The sequence below is a fragment of the Cyclopterus lumpus genome, chromosome 17, assembly GCF_009769545.1.
Source record: "Cyclopterus lumpus isolate fCycLum1 chromosome 17, fCycLum1.pri, whole genome shotgun sequence".
Classification (NCBI taxonomy): domain Eukaryota; kingdom Metazoa; phylum Chordata; class Actinopteri; order Perciformes; family Cyclopteridae; genus Cyclopterus; species Cyclopterus lumpus.
Genome location: NC_046982.1, coordinates 10,331,677 through 10,356,107, shown reverse-complemented (window position 1 = coordinate 10,356,107; position 24,431 = coordinate 10,331,677). Strand labels below are relative to the sequence as shown.

At 40.7% G+C, this 24,431-nt stretch overlaps 2 protein-coding genes across 3 annotated transcripts; both read right to left on the bottom strand.

Moving 5' to 3' along the window:
- Nucleotides 1–3,463: 3,463 nt before the first annotated feature.
- On the bottom strand, nucleotides 3,464–15,922 carry LOC117746485 (phosphatidylinositol 4-phosphate 5-kinase type-1 gamma-like). Its single transcript, XM_034555639.1, has 18 exons — nucleotides 15,829–15,922; nucleotides 12,691–12,719; nucleotides 12,419–12,508; nucleotides 12,130–12,260; nucleotides 11,902–12,019; nucleotides 10,862–11,014; nucleotides 10,052–10,351; nucleotides 9,606–9,814; nucleotides 9,432–9,515; nucleotides 7,856–7,904; nucleotides 7,578–7,662; nucleotides 7,257–7,424; nucleotides 6,630–6,786; nucleotides 6,433–6,501; nucleotides 5,790–6,345; nucleotides 4,920–4,994; nucleotides 3,896–3,982; nucleotides 3,464–3,750 (listed from the first exon to the last, which is right to left on the bottom strand). The coding sequence occupies exons 1-18, from the start codon at nucleotides 15,920–15,922 to the stop codon at nucleotides 3,748–3,750; spliced, it is 2,457 nt and encodes an 818-aa protein (XP_034411530.1). The 3' UTR covers nucleotides 3,464–3,747.
- An 864-nt stretch (nucleotides 15,923–16,786) lies between these two features.
- On the bottom strand, nucleotides 16,787–21,121 carry LOC117746743 (phospholipid hydroperoxide glutathione peroxidase-like). 2 transcript variants are annotated; one of them, XM_034556049.1, is made up of 7 exons: nucleotides 20,986–21,115; nucleotides 20,074–20,168; nucleotides 19,787–19,931; nucleotides 19,520–19,671; nucleotides 17,829–17,853; nucleotides 17,666–17,725; nucleotides 16,787–17,332 (listed from the first exon to the last, which is right to left on the bottom strand). In XM_034556049.1, exons 1-7 carry the CDS (start codon nucleotides 21,049–21,051, stop codon nucleotides 17,300–17,302), a joined length of 576 nt encoding a protein of 191 aa, XP_034411940.1. In that variant the 5' UTR covers nucleotides 21,052–21,115; the 3' UTR covers nucleotides 16,787–17,299. The 2 variants fall into 2 exon arrangements, with proteins under 2 accessions (XP_034411940.1, XP_034411939.1); XM_034556048.1 differs by having other exon boundaries at nucleotides 16,818–17,332; nucleotides 17,659–17,725; nucleotides 20,986–21,121.
- Between the last annotated feature and the right edge of the window lie 3,310 nt (nucleotides 21,122–24,431).

Here is a 24,431-nt window from a genome sequence, read left to right as displayed (position 1 = left end):
GCAGGGAAAGTTGTGCCCTTCATCAGCCCTCCATTCCTCTATCTCTCCATCTCATTAACGATGGATAGATGATCAATAGGAGAGAAGCAGTAGAAGGGGATTAGGATTAGAAATCGATGGCTTTGTTTTCTTCAGCCTGCCAAAGATAAACACTGCCTTAAGACACTGACAACGCACCACGGAGACTTTTATGGCTTTTCATCTGTGTGTGAGAGGGCACGACGTTCCCTGTGTGGACAGATAGACATCTGTTTGCAGCTGCTCATGCCGAGTTAAAAGGCGACGCGTCAATTCCCTCATGTGATTGGGAGAAGGGGGTGGGATCTGATCCAATGTGGTGGTAGTGTGTTTAGGTAGTGAGAGTAATGAGACCGAGAGTCTGTTGAAATGTTGTCGATGTTTCACTTTGTGCGCAGCTCGACATACACGTGTTGACGCGTGTGGGAGACGGAGTTTTACTATCACGGAGCAGAGGTGGACTGCTGGGTCACACCAAGTAACAGTTTTCTCTGAGAATAGCTGGAGATGATTGTCTAGAGATACCATAATAAACCAGCTGAAAAGAAAAGTGAATCTTCTAAAACCTGAGTGGGCTGTAAGAAGTGAGGCAAGGCATTCTGGGTAGGTGAGGCTCCACCTCTCACACAGATATTCAAAAACATACCCCCTGCTTTGATCTCTCTCTGCTCTCTCTAACACCATCTCCTCTTTCCCATCTCTTCTACACACACACACACACACACACACACACACACACACACACACACACACACACACACACACTTGCCTGTTTGTTGTGGCTTTCGCCCCCCTGTCCTTTGAAAGAACAAAGGCATTTGTTTATGTGTCCTGCAGATGAAAGCTCAGCTTTCTCAGATGTATAAATGTTGCCGCTGTTGACCATAACATCATAGTTCTAAAGTTCTCATTTGGTAACCATGATGATTAATACAAGACTTTCTAATGTGTTATTGGATACTATACAATAAACTTTTCATAGGACTCTTTTCATTTGACCCCAAGGTCAAAAGATGACCTTAACAGACAGCCACTGTGGTTTTAGCAAACGTTACTCAAAAGTGGAGTTGATAATGTCCACTGCAGATTTCTGCATAGTTGGTGCTCAGGTGAGTAGCCACTACATTAAACTACACTGCCCATGTTCATCATAATGAAGGAATAGTACAACTGTTGGCCTCATCGATGTGTTTTCAGTAAGCTTTTGACAACTATGGGATGAATAAGATATTGTATTTCAAGCTTTGGGTACACAGATCCTTTTATGAAAGGCTTGTTATATTAGAATATAACAAGCCGTACCCTATAACAATTATTTACCTTAGTTGATCACTGGCACCATTGAACTGAGGAAGTGCCCACCTGGCTCAATATCAGGGAGGATATTGAGGAGGCAAGAGAATGAGCAAAAGGATTAGGTGTTTCCAGAGGAAGGATGACAAAAAGAGGGTCAGGAAAACAATTTAATTCCAGGACAATTGGTCACGTGGGTGCTGATCCTTGTCCATCACACATTCCATCATGGTCCGACATGGCTCACTTGTCACCCTGAGTGACATTCGCAACACTGGCTTACAAATAAAGCACACGCATCCACAGAGCAATGCTCGTGTACCCGCAGACAAATGCACATGCAGAGGAATACAGTGAGCGCACACTGAGCTAACTTTAATGTCTACTTCGGGGGACTACAGCTTGTATTCTCTCGTTTTCCTTTTTCTATATGTGAATGTGTGTGTGTGTATGTATATATATATATATATATATATATATATATATATATGTGTGTGTGTGTATGTATTAAGATGGCTAAGATCCCAGAGGGGTGTTTTAGTTAAAGCCATATTGATCTTTGTCTGTTTTTTTCTAGTGTATCTTTAGCAGCAAAGCCTCTGTAGATGTAAAATGCCAGCACCACTATAGCAATCACAATTTCATATCATTATGTTTGCGAGTATTTAAATGTCACTGTTATGTGGGGGGTTGAAGTATGAAGCTTTAAATATAAACTTTCATTTCAGGTCTATCATGAACAGAATAAAAAGATTTATGGCACTTAAGCAGCTTAAATATTGGCATATGCTTCCGTGTAATTTAATTTTACAGTGCAACTAAGTCTTAAGCAAATAGTTCAAGACTGTGCATGACTGTAAGATTCCACACAAGATGGTGCAGCATTAAGAACTATACTTTCTTTCTGAGACATTGTAGTGCCCTCTAGTGGACTAATTATGCACATAACATTTAACAGTCAAAAATAATTTTAAACAATATCATTTTTATTTTCTTCAACACAGTAATCAGCTACACACACTGTTGCCTACACACCGGCAGGTTAACTTCAGCACACTCAAATAACACAGTCATATGTTACAGCAGTGCTTATCGACCCAGTCAGGAAGTCTGATGATCCCCATGTACAGAAGGGAGGCTGTCTGCTAACAGTACATTGATGTTCTTACCAAACTCTATACAATCTGAGGTTGTTTCAGTTTAGCTCAGTTTGTTTCATTGGGTCGTTTATTAATCCAGTCATAGAAGATGATATTTCCATATTCTCACACAGCCAACATGCGAGTAGCTGGTTCAGACTTTCATGGCCTATTACAACAAATGGAAGTTACAGCTTTTGACAGTTTGACAACGAGGCAGGACAGAATGTCTTCCAATCACACGTTAATATGCATGCAAACACATGCGCCCACTGAGACATAAGGGCACATACAAACTGACATGCATGTGCTTAAGCGCACACACAATTGATCTATCATTTACAAAAGATTCATTTATTTATTTTCTTTTGTTCGCTGTTGATCTTTTGGTCCTAAATCCTGAAGAGGTGTAAATACATGGTCTCTATATATATATATTTTTTTTTACTGTTCATCAAATATCTGGTATTTACACACAATAAAATACTCTTTATGTTTATATTTTTTTGTTATTTTTAAATGGTTAGAAGTGACCAAAATATGAAAAACAGTTATGAAAATGAGTTTGTCAATAAGGCATTTTGAACACAACCATTCATTGTCAGATCAAAGTTTCTTCAGTGGACCACCACACAACCCTGGAAAAAACAGCACACTGTGTGTACACCGCACGCAACACATTGACTGTGCTGGAGTGTTTCAAACAATAATTGATGACAAAATAACCAGACAAATACAATTTCAGCCACATGTACATTGATAAAGTGCTAACATTAAATTATATACAGCTTTGACATGCCCCTAGTGAAAAATCAACGCATGAATAAACTCAGAAGTAGTTCATCAATAGGAGAAATCAATAATACATATGTCCAAATTGCATAAACAGAGCTGGCCCAGAGCAGCGTGACTCATGAACAGGGCAATCCTCCGCAGCAGGCAACAGCACTGCGACATACTTAAAACACAGTGTCACTCAGCTAATTGTGATTCATCTTTATTTATCTGCTTGTCAGATTGTCCAGGAATTGATGCTATATGATTTTCTTTTTTTCATTTTATGTATGTATGTTCATTTGAATTTATGCGAGTGTATACACATACTTGTGTTGTTGTACACTTGAATGCTTCTAAGTTCATTCCTTTCGTCTCTGTGGGCAAAGCAAGCTCCCACATGCAGCCTGGGCAACTAGCATTAATTATCATAGTGTCCTGGTGGCTTTGTTATTAAAACCTCACAGCTTCTGTATATGGGGACAGCCTCTGGCTCCACCCATCCCTGCTGTTCCACTGTGAGTTACTAAGAGACAAATACAGAGGGAGAGACATCGGGAATTAGTAGGACTAGGAGACTTTCTGACAGGAGAATAGCAAAACATACAGTTAATACACTTAATTTCTGTTGTGTGAGTTGATGATGAATAATTACTGAACCGTACACTCACTGTCTCACTCTCCCCGTCTGAGCCCCTTCTGGACTCTGAGCTGAAGTGCAGAGGAGAGTACACCCAGCCCCGATCCTCCGGAGTCTGCTGTGATCAAATGCAGGCAGCAGAGGGCAGCAGAAGAAGAGAGGAGACAAGAGGAGACCAATAAAAGGAGGGCTAGGGGAAATAATAATTCATAAAGAAAGCGCCCACATACTGGATGGGCTAGAGCAGCCCGGTACAATTTTACATTTTGGAGGCACCAAGATGCACACAGAGGGCTCACGGGCAACCTATGATTACTGTTTAAAAGGACAACTTGCAACTCAGGGAAATCTACAGGTTCTTAGTTAGAAGGGATGATATAATCTGGATATTCTTTACTTTACTTTAAAGACCCCAAAATCATATTTTCCCAATCAGCTTCTTATCCCAAACAATTTTCTGTCAAAGTCATAACGGTTTTGGTTCTTACATGTAAGAAATGTCTTAATTTATGTTTAGTTTGCCTTTTCTAAATTGAAAATAGGGGATGTCACACGCCTGAATCAGCGTGGGGTTGCCCATCTGATCAAACCACATCTACACAAACCAGATGAGGCAGATATGTTTTGATGGTAAGTAATGGATATTCAATGTTGTATACAAATACTCAATAATTGAAACCATGTTTTCAGGGCCTTTAAAATGTAAAAAGCCAAGCACTGACAACATTAATCTCTGTACCTCAGTGCTTCAGGGCAAAAGCTTGATGGATCGCTTAAAGCACAACGCCAATACAAGCTAGCTACAGTTAAGTAAATGCAGGTCAAAGACCCTCAAACAATTACATTACTGTAACATAAAGACGCATGCTCCATTCAAATGCATATAATCGCCCTTTAGCTATTAATATGCAAAAGTGTTTTGCAGTCTTAGACGAAGAAATAAATAATGTGGGGAAGAAACTACTTCTGAAGATCCATAGCAGCTGTGGCTGACAGTCCCAGAGGAACCGTTACCAGCGATGCGATGGAACGCAGAACAAATGACTCAGACTTACATTGTAACTCAAGCTAGAGTTTAGCTTACGACGGCCAAGAACAGGAGAGTACACCCAATATCTGCCATCTGCATACTGATAGATGGATGGACACACACACGAAAATGAGCACACAAATGCATATAATGTGTGCACAGGAAAGTGAAGGGAAATGCATGAATTATTAAATAGTGGAGGAGAACTATGAGGGAAGAGGTGAGAAGAGAGAAGCAGTTATAATCGAGGAGAGAGAGGAAAGAAAGTGGAAAATGGAGAATGAATGTTATAATGTAAAAAAAATATTCAAACAGAGAGAAAGAGAGGATTATGGAGAGCTGTGCATGACGCTGACATGATGCATGAATGTAGAATATAGATATTGAAACATCATGCTGTGCAGGAAAGACACACCTAGTGTTGCATGAACTATGACCGGTGGCAGCCTCGTGCTTTGGATAAAAGCATTTGGGACAGCCAGAGCAACCCCATAGTACACACACACACACACACAGACACACACACACACACACACACACACACACACATACTCCCCCGCCCCCCTCACCATCATAACTCTACCACGCTGTCCTGACTGGGCCACTGCTAGAGACCCAGTGGATCAAAGGAAAACAGGAGAAGGGAAATTATCTTTACTTTCTGGAAGAGGAATGTCAACAAAAACCAACCTAAGAGAGCTTTCTCTAGTTTACTGAATACGAATGAGTACTGATACACCCGATCCAGATCCAATTCTTTTATTTCTTTTTTACACAGAAAGCCTCTTCAAAATAGGTGAGAATTGTATTTCTTATTCTGTCTGTTTTAGGTGTATGGTGGTTCAGCTTCCAGTTAATTATTTTTAGTTTTACTACTAACATCCTTGGGACTTACAAAGTAGATGTCAGACACCTGCACCTCTCCATCCAACGAGTTGTGGCTGCTGGACACAGACAGCTGGTTGCACGGTGTTTTCAGCGCCTGCTGAGGTACCTGGGGGCTTGCAGGGTGGGAGGAGGGAGGGGTCGAGGGGAGATGGGGAGAAGAGGGAGGGGTGGAGGAGTGAGAAGATGCAGGGCAGATGGGAGTAAATGCTGAACTAGGTGGGAGGGTGGAGGTGTTCGGAGCTGAAGTGAGAAGTTTGGATTGAGCAGTTGAATGAGAGATTAGAGAAGAAAGAGTGGAAGACTGAGCGGCGGCAGGAGAAGTGAGTGGTTTGGTGGATGGACAGATGGATGAAGCGAGTGTGGAGGATGACTGGCTAATGCATTGATCAGCGGAGGAGGAAGACACAAAGGAAGAAGGAAGAGTGGAAGAGGAATATGCTGAGGATGGACAAACAGAGGGAGGGGTGGATGAGGCAGCGGCATGGAGCTGGTGGTCAGGTGACAGGTGGCTGGGAGAGGTCATTTCTGTCATCTGTGTGAGCTCAGTGCTCTTTGGGATTTTACTGTATGAAGACAAAGAACAATGTTAAAATACTGTTGCACGGGCTGCTCTGAACGTTGCACCATGATATTGTGTTATGCATGTGTACCTGAGCTGCACCTCCACTGTAATTGTGTCCTGCTTTTCCCCATGAACCTCAACTACCTCTCTCTGTGCCCTGAAAGAACCCAGGACAGTGAAGAATGTGAAATCAGCAGGGAGGAACAGGGCACAAAGGACATCATTCTTTCCACAAAATATTGTCATAAAAGATGCATCATTGCATATTCATATGATTATTCTCACCTGGCCACACTCGGGGAAAGCATTTGTCTCCTGTAGCGTGGGTGCTCTGGAGTATCGAAGGGGGTTGTGGGTAAGGAGTTGTTAGAGGAGAGAGTGGTGGCAATAGAAGCTGTGGTGGCATCTTCAAAAGAAGGAGGAGTGCAGGGTGGCTCTCGCCCTGACAGGCATAATTAAAACCAAGAGATCATTAAATATAAGAGAGGACGATCTACTACGAAAACAATAATCTGAACAGATTTCCAAGGCATGGTCACATCCTGTTCCTTTCTTAACCCCTTCATGAGTGTTGATGTGGGCAATAATTAATGCATGCTCCTACACCTGTAATACATTACATTATCATTACATATATCAATACATATCTAGTCTTGATGAGTTACTGCTGCAGCATTTCTGCACAGGGATCATTAAAGGTAACTTGGGCAAACCTTCAATCACAAGTTCACTGTTTAGTATCTACTATTGTATTCTAGCAGCACTAGTATGTTGCATAGGCATTTCCTCACTAGCTTTAATGATGACAGAGGGCTATTGCTACATGGCCAAACAATATATGGTATTAAGCATCTCATTTTCACTTTGAAAGAAAAACAGTGAAAAAGTAAAAGTGGATAAGAAGTGAACTACCATTGTCCTCCAGCATGCTGCGAACTTCTCGAAGGTTCTCAAAGTTTTCCAGGTTGTCCTGCATCTCATCGCTCAGTGAGGGACGCTGCCCGGCTGAACCCGTTCCTGCACTGGACTTGGACATTGAGAGAGCCCCTCGTCCTCTCTTGGATGGAGAAGACCGCAATGCTGTGAAAGCAGGGGATAGTTTACGTTTGCTCTCATTCCACAAAGTAAAATATTCCTGTAATTAATAGGAAATCTAAATAAGTATGCCTTATTGGCATTGTTGTCGTCAAACATAACACACTGCAGAAGTAAATGGCCCATGCACAAACTCACAGCTGCTCTTCTTGAAGACGATGGTGCTACTGAATTTGTAGAACCTGTCAGCGTAGAAACTCGGTCTGTGAACTGACACTGTGTCCTGAGGGGCGATACCAAAAAAGATTTGAATAATGTCACACTTTTTGTATACATAATGCCATCAATGTGCTAAACTTATTACATAAAAGACAGACACAGTGACAAAATATGGTAAACAAATTAAACAAATGTGGTGAGGTTTGCTTTGCTTGGATTACATTAAATTACATATGAGTTATGTGAAAGGTACACACCCCGTCATGGATGAGGGACTTCCATGAGTGCTCCAGTTTCTTGATCATTCTGTCAGACAAAACAATTGAATTATTTAGTTAAACTCATTCCGTGACTTACTGTGGTTACCTGGCAGCTCTGAATCAGAGGCTACAGCCCCACTCATAATGCTGATGTGCATTAAAAAAACTGCTTTTGTGCTCAGCACCATTATATCAACACTTAAAGTACTTAAGTATGTAATTATCTTTTGCTGAATGAGGCAACACAATGGTGATTGAGCCTCTGTCCCACTGATGAAAGTATTACATATTTATAGATCTGTAGAATTACAAACTGGGTGTATGTGGCGAAATTCCCTCTTTTTGAAAACACACCAAACATGAACCTATGCACACAATTCTGAAAGATATTTGTTAGTTTGGACTTTTGTATACAGCCAAAGACTCAAGGCTGCTAAACTCAAAGCACAATTCTTTGGTTTCAATCAAATAACAAAAGGTATCAACCAAGACTGAGCTCTTAAGGATTGCCACTTTAATAGCTGTTATGTGTCTCCTCCATTAGTATTTGATTGAAAACAGTCTGACAAGTCTGGGATTGCTTTTCCCCTTATGATCTCACATCTATTAATATTCCTTGCAGACACATAATGTCTGGATTACTGTCTGCCTAAAACTAATCATTTCCTGATGTTGAAGCCAGAGAAAAATCCTTGTCATTTAATGTGTCCTGAACAACCAGATGAAGGGCAGACTGATTACGAGAGCAGGCTAACAGTACGTCAGACTGAGGAGGCAGAAGAGGTTCAGGGGGAAGAAGGCATGATCTTTCAGTTTTTAAATTTAAAGCTACCTTGTAAATATCACGCCTGTGTAAGACATTAGAAATAATTGACGTCATGTAGAGCAAATTATTTATTTTAATGCCGCTGAATAATTAGTGTGAAAATGTTGAAAAAACTTTGAAAATCATAATTTATTTTGTGTTGAATTACAACTAAATTCACGAGTTGACCAATAAAGATGCACACGTGTATGCCAGCAGACTGAATGTGCATATTGTGTTTGACCTGCTGTCAAACTCACAGCACTCGATATCAGACACTCAGCTGCAGCAGAAGTTGACGTTTGACAGCAGTCGGCTAACAGTTTTGGAAAGGCAGCCAGCACGGATTAAAAACTCTCAGGTCTTGGCTGAGCACTCACACACTGGCACTGGCCACTGGAGCAATGGGATGCTTCTCAAACCGTCCCATTTCGCAAGTTGGGAAGTCGTTCTTCAGGCTTCAGTGTGTTCTTGAGCTTTGAGTCACAATGTGGCAACAACATAGACATTACAAACAAGATATGTTATTGCTTTAACAACATATCGGCTGTTTTTTTGTTCTTGTTCCGACTTTCAAGGGCGTTCAAATCCATTCCAGTTGGAAACAAATGTTTCCAGTAATTACACCATATGAATGCACCACAAATACCTTATCTTGCAATAGTAATGAAAGTAAAGCCTAAAGTGTGTACAAACAAGCCACCTACTCTCACCCCATATGACACATGGCACCTTTAACTTCTGCTGGTTTATAGTGGTTATGCCTACCTGTAGGACTGCAGGATGTCAATGATTCCAATGAAGAGCAGGAGGCACTCTCCTTTACTACCCACAGCTGGAATACCACCCATACTACAGACAGACAGGGGAACATTAACATCGTTTGTCAATGTAACGTGGTGATAAGAGCAAACAGGTCAAAGATTATAGATGGTGACTAACGTGTCATCGTGGTCCAGGGTGTCCCTGCATGTGGAGCCTCCCTGTATGGATTCCATGGCCGTGGAATACAAGGCTCTCTGAGCTGCGTGCCTCTTTTCGTCCCCACCTGCTGCAGGTGAGCCCTGAGACTGGTGCTCTCGCTTGGCTTGGGTTTTGTTGTGGACCCCCAGCAGCAAACTGTAGTCCATAATCTTAAAGCTTTCCAGAACCTGACATGAAACACACGCGTGATATTTCAAAAGGACATATTCAATTTGTTTTCACATATGCATAAAAATACTAAATGTACTTTCTCTCTCTTCTCTTCCTCTATTCTTCAACTACTGAGCGATCAATTCAATAGTGCATGTGTGGTTGGCTGTGCGGCTTTGTTAAAATAAAATGCCCAGTGTTAATCTACTTTTACACAACACTATTCATCCAACTCCCCGCTCTTCTTTTCTCACCAGACAGTCTCTCTGCAGAGTTTTGACCAGAGCGCCATATGTGTCCTGGTCCAGAGTGAGGCCTTCAGGAACGTCGTTCAGAAAGTCCAGGTCTTTAAAAGTGGGTTTGGACTTCTCTCTTTCCTTCTTGGATGCTCGCCTCTTGTATGTGGAGCCCTTTAGATCAAACTTGAGGTGCATGCGTACAGAGCATGGTAAAATATTGTTCATCACAACAACTCTGATGTTCTTGCCCCCGCACTGGACGCAGTAGAGGCCAAAAAACTTTGGCAGCAAAGTACGGGGGTTCTGGTTCAAGTTCTGGAGAAGGGGTTCATGCAGCCACCATAGAGGAAGAGACAGAGAGAATCACATTAATAAGGTGTTTAGTTTCATGTGTTCCAGCCTCAGCACCATGCGCCTAGAGGATCATGATCCTTCCACAAGCCTCAGCCAACTCTTGTGTGTCTCCACTGGTTGTTAACCTATTAAGGAGAACTTAGCCCGGGTCTCGGTCAGGTACAATATATCTTTTACAAAGTAAACTGCTGGCGTCACTGCTGACCGGGGACAACGCCAGAGGGTAGGATCAAGAGGATTAAGAAGACTAGAGGTTTCAGGTGCTGCGTTGCTCCTCAGCATTCACACAAACATCCCACATCCCATCATCTCAGAATAGACACACTATTACACACTATGTTTAGTAAACAAATGTGTCTATACTACATATTGTATTGTACACACAGTATGTAATACATCATAATAACATGGATGTTGACCTTTTTGGCTATTGAGTTGATTGTGGCGTGGGAAGGGCTCGGCTTTACTCACCATATAGTACCCGGGGAGGAGTTTCTGGAGAAACTCCGCCTCTTTGTGCTGAACAGTTTTGATGATGAACTCGTCATCGCGGGTCACATAGAATATCGAGCCACTCGCTCCTGGGTTTGTCAACTCGATCAGTGGCTCATTACATATAGAATACTAAAAAGAGCACAGACGCAGAGGAACAACGATTTAAATCAAAAACGTGAGCCTGAAAATACCCCACTCTCTAAAAAGAGTGTTTCTACATACAACCGTCATAAAAGCGGACATTCTCAATTTCTAAACTTATACTGCCTGTTTTAGAGGAACCAATGTTCTCTTAGGAAAGGTTTGTTTAATGAGAGGTTGTAATTTCATCCGAGCTTTAACACTTCATGGGCGCTGCAGGGCTGCATAGCACTGTTAATGTTGGATCCAATAAACCAACCAAAAGATTAATACATCCACCCACTCACATGGCATTGCTCACCAGAACCAAAAAGGGAACTTTCTTTCAAAGTGCAAGTGTGTAAACATTAGTAAGTACAAAAGGGCGTAATGGGTGCAAAGAGTGTAAACTGTGCAATATGACTTTTACACCTTAATGCAGTTAAGTTAAACATTTAACTGTGTAAATGTTACATTCACCCTCTTCTTGCTTGTGCTGAATACCATTGCACAAGCAATAATTGTGTTAAACTGAAGCAAATTATGCATATGAAGCAGCTGAGCAATATTTGAAGTTGGTTAGAATCTGGAGACACAACAAAAAATATTAAATATGATCAAATCTTTATTTTTGTGGTCATAGACAAGGACATTGTAATATAAATGTGTGTATATATATATATGTGTAATATAGTTCAATAATATGATAATATGACCATTGGTAAGGCGTTCTGAGGCAAATAATTATGTATGATGTGTAAATATTCACTTCCCTTCTGATGCTCTACAATATAGACTGACATATTGTCTGTTTTATAGAGTCTATATAGCTCATTATAAGACATTAACATACTGACAATGCAGCAGCAGTGGTCAGAAAAAAATAAACATCTCACCAGGTAGTCATCTGGTCGGATCCCAAACAGCTCTCGGAAGTAGCGGAAGGCCACCGGGGCGTAGGTTTTAAACCTAAAGTCTGGGTAGTGGTGGGCTGGAGTGAGGTTACTGCCTTCACTGCGTGGAGCAAGATGGGGCCAACAAGAAGAGTTAAAGAAGATTTTAAAAAAGGTGCGTTGCTTGCCACAAACTCGCCGTCACATAAACACACGCTCGTACAAACGCACCTGGGGAAGAAGATGCTTTCCACCACATAAAAGTCCTGCATCAGCACATCTCTCTCGGGCTTGGAGCTGAGGTTGCCTACCGTGTATCCAATACCTAGCTGGATGGACCCTTGCAAGGCAGAGGAGGTAGTCTGGAGGCGGAGAACAGAGACAAGAACAACAGAGTAGTGTTGCCTTCAGGTGTGGGTGGAACGTAGTTGATAAAATCGTGACGCCAAACAAACCTACAAGAGGTATTTAAGGCAAAAGATAAAGACAAACAGAAAGACAGATGAAGAGGAGAGGCGACCTTCTTATATGTTGTCTCTCCAGAGGCGTCTACCCTCCTATGGCCAATCTTTTTCTCATGGGCTTGGCCTACTCCGAATGGGGACGGCATCTGTTATAAGGAGAGAAAAAGGAAATGTGTACGTGATATAGGTTCTGCATGTATTGTATTGTTCAATCACAGGTAAGGGGTTGAACAATGCAATAAACCAATACAGATGAAAGAAGGGAAAGAGAAGGAAACCACAGAGACAGGTGAGACAGACAGGTGTACAGTGTGAAGTAGCCTCTCACCTCTGTTATCTGCGCCTTCTTGGCTGAATCTGTGGACAGAGAGGGCAGGAGATCAGTACATTACTTAGACTAATAAGGCACATTATAATTTAACAGAGATTGTCAACGTTGTCCTCAGAGACACACTTGGTTTGATAATTGTTACCCAGATGGGTTTATGAGTACATGACATGAACTACAATAAACTCAACCTTTCATTAGGGCATATGTTGTTTTTATGAATTTTACTTGTATTTATTTAACCAAATTAGCCCATCTGAGACCTTCTTTCTTTTACAAGGAATACAATCCAGTATCAAGACAAACAGAAGCTGTAGTAAATAACTTAAAGTGCAAAGAAGAGTTGGACATTTTTAACAGATAATATTCTGCAAAAGGATGCAATTATTTCATTAACGTCCAGATCCACATCCCTCAGCTCAGGCTACTCAAAATGCACAATAAATTAATTTCAACAGATACAGCTAGAAGATAATTTGGCAACTTTCATACAAATGTAACTTCATTAACCTTGTTCCAAATCAATTGGTGGTCAACTCACCAGCAGAGGAGTTCAGTGCCTACAGGTTAACAATTGTTTTCTAATCCAGAAAGACATGCAGCAACATTTCTGGTTGAACCAAAGAAACATTCGGTTGTCAGACCACGGCGGAGTGCAGTCAATGTTTTCTATTCCTGGATCAGTGAGATGTGCACCAAGAAAGGTAAAATCTATTGGATTGACTTCCTCCCTAATCTGAGTGCTGCCATTGGCTAAAGTCTTCAGGTCACATTGTCGGCCAATCACACATGAGGATTAGGAAGAATCTTTCCCCTTTACGTGAAGGACGAAACTGGGCCTTGTACGTATGTGACTGTGTATAAAAGACGCAGAGAAAGCAGGAAGGAAGGAAGTGAATGGGAAAAGAGACAGTTCATAGTACTTCAAATACAAACTAAATGGTTTACATCATCGTGCTACATTTCAGGTCATGTGAGGGTGAAGATTAAGGCAGCTGACAGAGCACGGATAATGAATCTTTAAGCCATGTTAAATACAACACCCGTTGTAGCAGAGTTTGCAATCACTGTGACAGAACACAAGAATAGTATCATACTTAATACAACGATTTGTTGTTTTGGGTCAGTATATGCAAACAACATCTGAATTCTTACAAATCCAAACTAACATGCACAGCATATTCTATTTTGAGAGAGAGAGAGAGAGAGAGAGAGAGAAAGAGAAGACGATGGACTACTAACTATATTTGACTCAAGCAGCAACCGTGTTTCTTTTTGTTGTTATAATGGTGAATATCTTGGTGAGATATAAAAGGTGGTTATCATTGCTTGTATCTAGGATGAACTAGATATTTGCTGGCCTGCATGTGACACTAGTGGCTCTGAGACACAGCTATGTCAACTACATGCTAACATCAGCATATAAAGATGCTCACAATGACAGTGCAAACATGCTGATGATGTTTAGCACACGGGACATGAATATCTGCACTAAATGTCATAGCAATCCATTTCCTTTAGCACCACCCTCATGGTGTGACTTTTCACACCATGAGGGTGGTGCTAAAGGAAAAGTCAGGTGATCACCAACGTCAACAGAATTCCTCCTGTGGGCACTATGAATGTCTGTAATAGATATCAGTGGTTGTTGGCACATGGAACACACTTAAGAAGAGGGAACACAAATTGGACTGCACGAACAAAAATAAGTGGATCCCCATGATTACATTAATTTCTTTGTGGACACTGTCACACAGTGGCACGCGGCTGCCCACACCTGTAGCCTGCAGATTACCACTGCATCAAAGCCTGTCGGGCAGAACAATGTCAGGAGCATCCCGGGGCCGGAGCACACACACAAAGAGTCTCGGTGGGATTAGGGTCAGGCCAGAATAATGTGCCACTGAGCTGCAAGCAGCAAACAGGACAAGCACATTGTCGCATTTCTGATGTGCGAAACAAGCCACTTGTAAAATGGCTTATGAACGTGCGAGTGTTAAAATGCATTTACTGAAAGCTCACTCAGATATTTTTGCAGTGAAACGTTTTGTGTCAACGTTAAGAAAAAAAATGCCTTGAGGGCCTGTGTGAGTGCCATAAAGAGGATTAGATCTCTCCCTTATCAGCTGAGAAAGTGGTGGCCGGTTGCTGCGACATATTAATGTGACACTAAACACAGCAGTAGATGCTCTCTGCACACACATATGTATAATCTGGTGGATTTAATAATAATCATGTGTGCACAGACATCCAGCGTAACCACGTACACATGAGCATTCACATGCAAAGACAACCTGATAAACTGATCAGGATCACATCTGTTTTCCTTCATTAACATGTGCACAGAAATATCTATCATAAACCTGTCATGCAGTTTGTGTTGTATTTGTAGCCATGACATCCACAGCGATGCCTAAAATTGATACCCACACAAGGGATTAGTGGGTGGTTTATGTTATAATTCCATATCAGATTATGGAAAGCACTCTTCAGATTTAGCTAGGAAGAGGAGGCGAAGGGATGTGGAATGAATTATAAAGACCGACAAGAGGTTGAGGAGAAGAGCAAAATGACACTGTGTGCCGATGCTGTACAAAGATAGCTCCTGTGTGTCTATAAATAGCTCCACACTCATTCAGGTAGGACCTAACATGTCTCCAGCAGTTGGTCCCGAGGTCTAATTGGACTGTGCGTAGTGAACACATCCCTAATGTGCACCCTGTGTGTGTGCCAGCGTGCATCGAGCCACTGTGGGCCGTTTACAACCGAACAGCAGTGACTTGAATCTTGACACTGTTATCTAACCAAGCAATTCATTATTCATTTCCACCTCTTAGGTTCCTCCAACTACAATGTGTTGTATCTACTTTTGTGGCAAAAACATTATGTATAAATATGTTCACTGTACAGTGAAAAATCTCCTTATCAGAAATGATTAATTGACAGGATGCTGCCTCCCTATTGCCCAACTTCTATCACCAGTGCACCTGCTCTCACAGGCAGCTACCGGAGCCCAGCATGAGGGGCTATTTGACCGCTAAAGGAACCGGAGTGCCCGGGCCCAGCTGTAAACACAGGCTGGGTGGACCCCCAGCACGAGGGGTTATTTGACCGATGCTAAAGGAAAGCCATACGAACCGGAGTCCCCCAGGTCCAGCTGTAAACACAGGCTGGAGGCAGCCTCCTCACTCGTCCTCCCGTCGTCCCCGGTTACCGCAGTCCTCCCGTCCATCTCTCGGGCTGTTCCCGACGATATTATTCCTTAGCAAAGACTAAATGAGGCTTCCAAACAATACCAAACCCCCGTCATTTCAATATTTACTGCTACAATGACATCATGTTGGCGCTTAATGTCGCTGGTGTTTGCCAACGCAGCCGCACAGAGCCAGCGGTGCTGATCATCGCTGGCGCTCCTGAGCGTCATCATTCTCACGCAACGGCTGATGCGCGAGCCGCGACGGCATCATCTTCACTAATTAGCTGGCGACATGATACCACTGGAAAGGGGAGAGACTATTTAATTGTAGGTACATTTAATAAGGTTCTGCATTTGATGAGGACGAACGTCGGCATGTAATCCCATCATGTCCTCGACAATACAACAAAAATAGGATTGCAGGGGAAAAAAAGTCATGACAATAATGAAATACCGCAGTTATAAGATATAAGCTCTAATTATGTCTTAAAGTTGTTTTTATACACTTTCTATTGGCAAAGCTTAACAGGAAAGCTTAATACTCCATACAGATTTTCCAATTATACATATCTATTTCCCCTAAAATGAGTTATTTCTAGGAAACCTTCTGGGAATCCACTTGTATAACCGACCCATAAATTAAAGTTTAAGAACACACTGCATTTGATATAACATTTTTAAAAAACTGTGCATTTGGATAATTCTACATGTCAACCCATAACAATGGAATGGGGAAATTCACTAAAAGGAGGAAACTATGGAACGCATAACTGCCATTACCAACACTAATTAAAAACTGGTTTACATTTTGCAGAGCAAAACCTTGCATTAGATTTATCATATTAGCTTTATAGTATCAAAACAAATAGTAATTTAGTAAACATTCATGAAACCAGCAGGTGAGCAAAGGTGCATGTAAATTGACACCTTATTGTTCTGGACAGCATTTATTTTCCAATTTCATCACATGACAAGTCATACGCTACAGATACAATCATGGACCCTTCGGCAAGTTAAGTGCAAATAATATTATCAGTAGCTTTTCAGAAATCTATTAAATATATGGCATCTTATGTCATTACAATAAATGGACACTGACACATGAACAAACTTGTCACTTAACATTAAGAAAGGACAACATGGTATTTGTATTGGAAAGAGGAATGGCTGAGTATGAAGTAAGATGTGATGGGCCCCTACTTTGCATAACTAATGAAGGTCCTCTCATATGGTCTTACGGGTCTGGCATGAGTGTGTTCTGGGGGTTAGTTGCACGCTGGGGATCATCAGGCCTGCCCTTCCCAATGTTGGGTTTACAGACAGGCCGTCACTGGTCCAGACAAACACACACACCAATACCAAGAAGTCCACGGGAGAGGTCAGGAGTCACACAGACACATAGAGACAGCAGTTTTACAGGTACGGTGGCAGGTCCTTCTCCACCACCTGCAAAGAAAAAGAAGTACAAATGTTACTATTGCAGCCCAATGGACGGATATGTACTGTTCACTACAAATTTGAATTACATATGGATAAAGGCAAACATCTGAACAATGGATTATTAATAACCAGTTAATCTCCCTTTTTAGGCCATTCATTTTTGTAATGGCCTCTCTATATATTAACATAAACTTTGAAGCACAATGCAACAAACCCCTGTTAGGTTGAGATTAACAAAGCTCTAATTAAATGAAAGTAGAACTATTGTATATGCACCAGCATCATGAGAAAGTTGACACATGCACAGAAACATAATTAACAGCACAACATACAACTTACGCTGGGATCGTCTGTTGGCCCGTATCTCTGCACCACTTGTCCTTCTTTATTAATCAGAAACTGTTGGAGGAAGACAATATAAATATTAGCTTTTTACCTATTGTATTTTTAGTGAAGATGCTTCTTAGAAAAAAGGGACAGTGCCAACTACTTAGCAAATTACCTTTGTGAAGTTCCATTTGATGTTACTGTTGAGAGGAAAAACATATTACATCACAAACTGCAGTTTTACCTTCATGAAGCACAGCCTCCATTCAGTTACAATGGATTACAATAGTGACCGGTGTCCAGGGAGGACAGATATTGAATATATAGATTCACTTCACAAGCCTTTACCGCAGCCGCACGTCTACGTCACTCATATTGTCACAACAAATATGGTAAAATGCACTTCTTCTCGATCAGTCCTCAAGCAGGTGTTTGTCGATTTTTGAGCCACAAGAAAAAACAGCTTTAAGCCAACATGCCGTGATGTTTTATAGTATGTTTTATACTCTTTACATATGGTATCAAGATGAAAAGAGATGACGACGAATGTCGGTTGTTCAAGCGTAGCTTATTAAGGGTACTTTATTTACAACTGTGGCAGCGGGGTGTGGTTAGGCTCAGCTGCAGAGTGGGTGGAGCGGGGGTGTGGTTCAGGGCAGACAAACGTCTTCCATAGAAGAGTCCTACCCTACTATGGAAGCTGGAGAATGAGGAAGGAGGAGAACGAGGAATGAGAGTGGGTAGCAGATGCCTGGAGCGTTCAGAAGCGGAAACGGGACTGAAATTAATAAAACAAGTTACTGCCTGCCCGAGACTCAAACCTGTTACAACAACAAATTGGTTTCGGTATAGTAGCAGGTGTTGATGAAAATGTACTTTAGGCCCAATTCTTTGTCTGGTTCAGATGCGCAGTGGAGACAGAAGTTCATAACAAGTCTGTAGAATTCTCTCTAACCAGAGTGAGGATTATACACAGGTCTGAGAACCTATATACCAAGATCAAGTCTGTAGTAGTGAATTTGCACTACACCAAAAATGTATCATTCAGAGGTTTGTTGATTCATGTAAAATAGTTTCTGTCTGCACAGAAGTTACTGTTAGAGACAACAAATAAAATAGAGTTATTACAATTTAAAGATATAACATTTTCTTCTACACATACAAATACTGAACTTATTTGAACACCCTTATTAACACTAGCTCACTGTTAGTTGTTGTAATCAGATGACCATGACAGAATCATCTCTTCAGTTTTACCCCACCCAAAGCAAATGAGAAATAAAGAGGACGAAAGCAGTGCGATGAAGTAATAGAAACTGAAAAAGGATTTGTATGACAGTGTTCCCATTTCAGGGCAAATGTAAAAACTGTAAACTAAAATAAATAATATATCAACTATATCAAAATGTGCTTTGTATCTACATTCATCTCCAACTTTAAAAGGGATTGTATGAAGCTGCTATAGCGCTCTAAGAAATGTTTCCATCAACATGGGTCCTATTCTTCAGCCACCATTCCCATTACTTATGGTTACATGTTAATTACCAAATGAATTGCAGAGACGTGATCATTTTGTTCAAGCTTAATAAAACTGTTAAAAGTGAAGATGAAATTAATAATGCCTGTTAAACCATATTACAATCACATCCCCATTCAAATTGTGCACTTTTTAAGCCCTCACACACTGAGATGAAATTGAGGAGAAAATTATAAACAGGAATTATGGCCAAAACTATCAACAAGACCAAGGCTGTAATCGTTGTCCCCTCCCTTCAGCTATGTGGCATTTGCAGCAGGATGACATGAATATAGACACAAAGCTCCCATTTTAAAAAGAATAGGTGAAAAAAAAAAAGGACAACTTACTTTCCAAAGGTTCCTTTGCCTTTAGGCTGTGCCTTCATCCACTTCCACAGAGGGTGAGCATTGTCTCCATTCACCTCAATCTTACTGAAGAGGTCATACTCGGCGTTGTAACCTTTGGCGAATTCTTTGATCTCTGCATCAGTCCCTGGCTCCTTGATCATACAAAAAAATATAAAAAAATCAAGTTAGAACATTTGAAGTTATGAATATATATATATATATATATATATATATATATATATGTTGTCATCAGTTTATCCTTGTTACCTGTCCTCCAAACTGGTTGCATGGGAAGCCCATGATGCGTAAACCTTGCTCAACGTAGGAGGCGTGCATTCCCGCTAGCTGAGTGTAGTTTACTTTGGTCTTTCCTCATTTAGAGGCTACATTTACAATGATGCATACATTTCCTCTGGTAGGGGAGAAATAAACAAGGAGGTTAAACTGGGAAAACAGTTCTGGGAAGGTTTGCTTATTTGTGAAGTCTAAACATGGCAACTGCCAACAAAATATTCATGATTCATGGAATAATAACGTATATATATATATATTACCTGTATTTCTCAAGAGACACCTCATTGCCATCAATGTCATTGGCAGAAAACTCATAGATTGACTTGGCATTCTGCCAGTCTACCGCCTGAGCACACTGCAAATAGAAGGGAAGAAATCAGATTGTAGTAGGTGAGTGTGTGATTGGATAAGACAGATGGGTTAGTCAGGGCTAAAGTCCATGAAAGCAAACCAAAGGGCAAAAGTAATCTCAGAAGAAAATGACATGATGACTGAGGTCAAGAAAACAAGTCAAGACAAGGAAATACGAGTAAGGTTGTGTAATCAATAATGTCCCCACCCTTGAATTTAAAAATACAACAGGGTGAACATGATGTGGAAATTCTGCATGCACGTCTATCTTACTCAACAGGTAGGAAAGACAGCGGTTACTGCTATGCATTACAACCTGGACAATTTAAAATATAAGACATAAAAGGAGCTTCTCTTTATCTGATGTTAATTCATATCCAAAGAATATAATCATAGATTTATAAGCAACTTGATTGTCATTTCCTCCCTTCGCGTTATCGGCGCTGAGGCTGCAGCACAGCCGACCAGCTAGCTGTCACGCTTTCATAACTGTAAAAAAACCCCCGAGATATTTCGGTTGACTTGGCGTGACTCAGCAACTGAGACCCGCTGAAGGGACAAACAGATAGTTAAATCCGTCCGTGAGCCTTAAACTACCAACCCGAGGCAGACATTACGCCACGGGCCGTTGTCTTCTACACGACGCTAACGTCAGTGGCTGTTCCCCTTCGGACCCATATGAACGTTACACCGCGTTTAAAAATAGAAAAATTTAATCCGACCTACATGCTGTTTTTCATCACACAGCCATACGAACATCATTGTTTTGACCCCGGCACACATTGAGATACACAACATACCGTGTCATGCTACACACTCACCATGCTTTTCTGAAATCCTCTGCTCCCTAACAGACCTAACAACACAGTGGGTCTCCAGAGGCCCATGACAGAGACGGTGACGCCAGTTATCACGTGATCTGTAACCACCGCCCACTGGGGCTTTTCATCTGTTGTGAAACCAACATTGACAGCTTCGGAGATTAACTATTTCGCAAACTGTTGTTTATTTACATATCCAGAAGTTACAGAACAAGAATATATTTCATTGGAAGTGGTGTTTCCGTCCTGGTGATTGCAGTCAAACATTGGTCTCTTTTAGCTTAGTTGAGAAAAATATCTGCCTTTTTCTTTTTCTTTTTTTTGTTGACATTTTTGAGCAACAGGACAATGAGAGGACACGATGACAGAAGGTTTTCCTTCTTATAGCAGCCTGAGTGTGATGTTCTTGCTCACCCACTCACCGGGGAGCAAATCATGTGATAAGATTACTTGGGGAATATGACATTTGACTTCTTGCCTAAACATGTTTGTGCAATGGGTACAGAGTCAAACGTTGGACAGCAACAGAGAGCAGGCGTACGCACACTCATATTCAGTCATAGGCTCATTATGCACGCTCTATCATTTCCTTGTCACAAATGTATTTATTTATTTTTAATAAACACAACTATTTACATAGAATAGAATAATGGTTGAAATACTGTGTGAAAAAAAAATCATGTTGAAAAAAGAATCCTTGAGATGTGGAGCCAAGAGGAAAAGGAGTGGTGAGCAGGGTTGTCCTTCAGTCAGTGCATCGGCGGTTCGATCCCCAGCTAGTCCATGTCGATGTGTCCTTGGGCAAGACACTTAAACCCAAATTGCTCCCGTAGCTACTCCTGATGGGCAGGTGGCACCTTGGCCATCAGTGTATGAATAGGTGTGATATTGCTAAAGCACGTTGACTAGAGACTATAGGGGAGGGACGCAAAATTAGGCGTATTGAATGTGTTTACTTTTTTGTTTATCTGTTGGGAATTGGATCAATTAAATATATGGACTATACAGTAGAGTACTACTGCTACCATTTTGTTGTTGCATTTTACCTACATTTCTGTATAATGTACATAAATAGTTTAGAAAAGTGAACATGGGTCTATAATTCTGTCAAACATGTTTATAATATGTTATGTCCCCAACATATTATGGACTGCTGGGTATACAGACTTAGTCACCAGGAATATACACATGCAAGAGTGATACTTGGCTTTTCCTTTTATTAATCTTATCTTAACTTATCTTCATTTATGTCTTAAGGTTGAAAATACTGTAAAAAGTTAAGAAACTATAAAGTCACTGTAGTTTTACTGTATCCCCACTCTGCTCTCAAGATTGAACGGTATGAAAGTTGCTCGTTCATCAAAGCTGAAGTTGTGTTCTTCTTCCAGCAGATGGCACTATCCAACTATAGAACATAATCATGTCTTTGGTTGCAGCATGAAAGTCATTTTGCGAAAGAAGGGTGATTGTTATTTTAAAAAAAAGCATAATGGAGAGAGTTTTGAAAAGAGAATGGATCAGGAGTTTGTCTGTATGAGAGCCATGTTAAGTTAAACCAGTCTGATGATTTGGATATGTTATTCTTATACAAAAGTTTATTCAAATGCACATAAATCAGGTCGAGGACTAATTAATGTTCTCGCCCTTGTCCTGGGACGTTGCTTTGAAATAGACTCCAGTGGTGTGACGTCAGACTGGTGCCATAATTAAAGTCCCCATGAAACAGCATTTTCTTTTTTAATTGAATGTATTCCCTGCTGAAATTGGATATTGGAGTGGGAATACATACAAAGGAGTCATTCAAAAGTGTAAAGCCAACAGGTTATCAGTTGGCACATACTGCAGAAAGGCAAGTTTATTGACAATGTTATTGACACGTTATTTATAATTTGCACATTATCAGATCATGTCAAGGAAGCTATAAAGTCCTGGACTTATCGCCATTGTTGTCCGTGATGTCAACGTTATCACGAATGAATCAATGTATTTTAACATGAAAGACATGAGCGTGGACATGAAACACATGGGTTTATTTATGACAGTCTACATGCCATTCATCGTTGCTGAGATTTACTAAGTGTGACTTAACGACAGTGATATGGTGCAGAGCACTGTCTGGATTACGAGGTATCTTAAATAATACAGTAGATTTTTGTTGTGCAGGTGTTTTTTTACACTTTGCGGTACTGAAATAAATGGTCTTTTACTCATCCCATATATACTTTGCAGAACAACTCTTTATGATTCTAGTACATCGTGAAACCCTAAAATAATGTTCAATGTACAGTACATGCACCTGTTGCACACACACATAAAGGCACATGTGTGCAGACTCAATTTAATTAAGACATTCATTATTATGATGAATAAGGCCACAAGATGACATTTCAAACCGCTGCATGACACTCGAATGTGATCACAACAACTGTTCAACGGGCCTGATTCCATTAAAAGAAACAATGAGTTTTATTTATTTGTTTGTTTGCTTACTTTACCACAGCTGACAGGTTGTAATTTAATAAACAGCCCCCATCTGAGACAGAAGTGGGCAGCAAGCTGACAGCTGTTAAATGTCAAATATGCAAATATCACTTAATGCACACCAGAAGCATGTGTAAGGAGAAGCAAAATTAGGAAATGTATGTATAATTATGAATACAATAATAATAATAATAATAATAATAATAATAATACTTATATAAAAAAAGGAAAGACAAAACATAGAAAGGTTAGAGTTGAATGTTTTTGCTCCATCCACACACAGCTGGTCAAGCGTATGGTTGATATGAAAGTCTTCATACAGGAAATGCTTACCTCTGTATTACCATTTGTATTACTGAAAACCAGCTGCACATTTATCATGCTGTTGTGAGACCTGTTCCAGATGGCAGAGAGCAGCTTCGTTGTTTATTGTCTCCCTCAAAGAGCGATGCTGGGCCATACACCAGAATAAATGATGATACATGATGACAAATTGTATTTGTGGACAAGTGGGCTATAAGGAATAGGAACAGATGGAAAACAAGTTTAATATTTAAAAAAAGAAAAGAACAGTTGCCTAGGAACCACCTCTGCTAAACCTGACTCCGCGACCACCACAACACACGCATGCGGAGCTATGCGCACTGTGGGAGATAAGATCAGATGTTTCAAGAAAAGTTAGGGTTATTTCTCACTGTTCCTAAGCAACAAGTTTGCTTTTTCCTTGCATTCGCCATATCTCCGTCGGCTCAGCTGGAGATTAATAGTCAGACAGAAATTAAATCCCATTTAGACAAAAAAAAATATTTATATTTATATTTCAAAGCAAAGTTAAAATTGGCATCACCTGTGTTGCCCACGGGCAGTTTCATTACAGGACAATATGCTCTGTTAATTACTTGCTGATTATTACTCTGCTGATTATGTTCTGCTGATTATGATTATGTTTTGCTGATTATGTATTA

Excerpts from the sequence above, each read along its gene's own strand:
- LOC117746485 (XM_034555639.1), bottom strand. The coding sequence starts at position 15,922 with ATGGACGGGAGGACTGCGGTAACCGGGGACGACGGGAGGACGAGTGAG. Across the intron at positions 7,905-9,431 it reads GACATCCTGCAGTCCTACAG|AATGATCAAGAAACTGGAGC; the intron begins GTAGGCATAACC and ends TTTGTCTGACAG. Across the intron at positions 6,502-6,629 it reads CTTTCCCCGAGTGTGGCCAG|GGCACAGAGAGAGGTAGTTG; the intron begins GTGAGAATAATC and ends GGGTTCTTTCAG.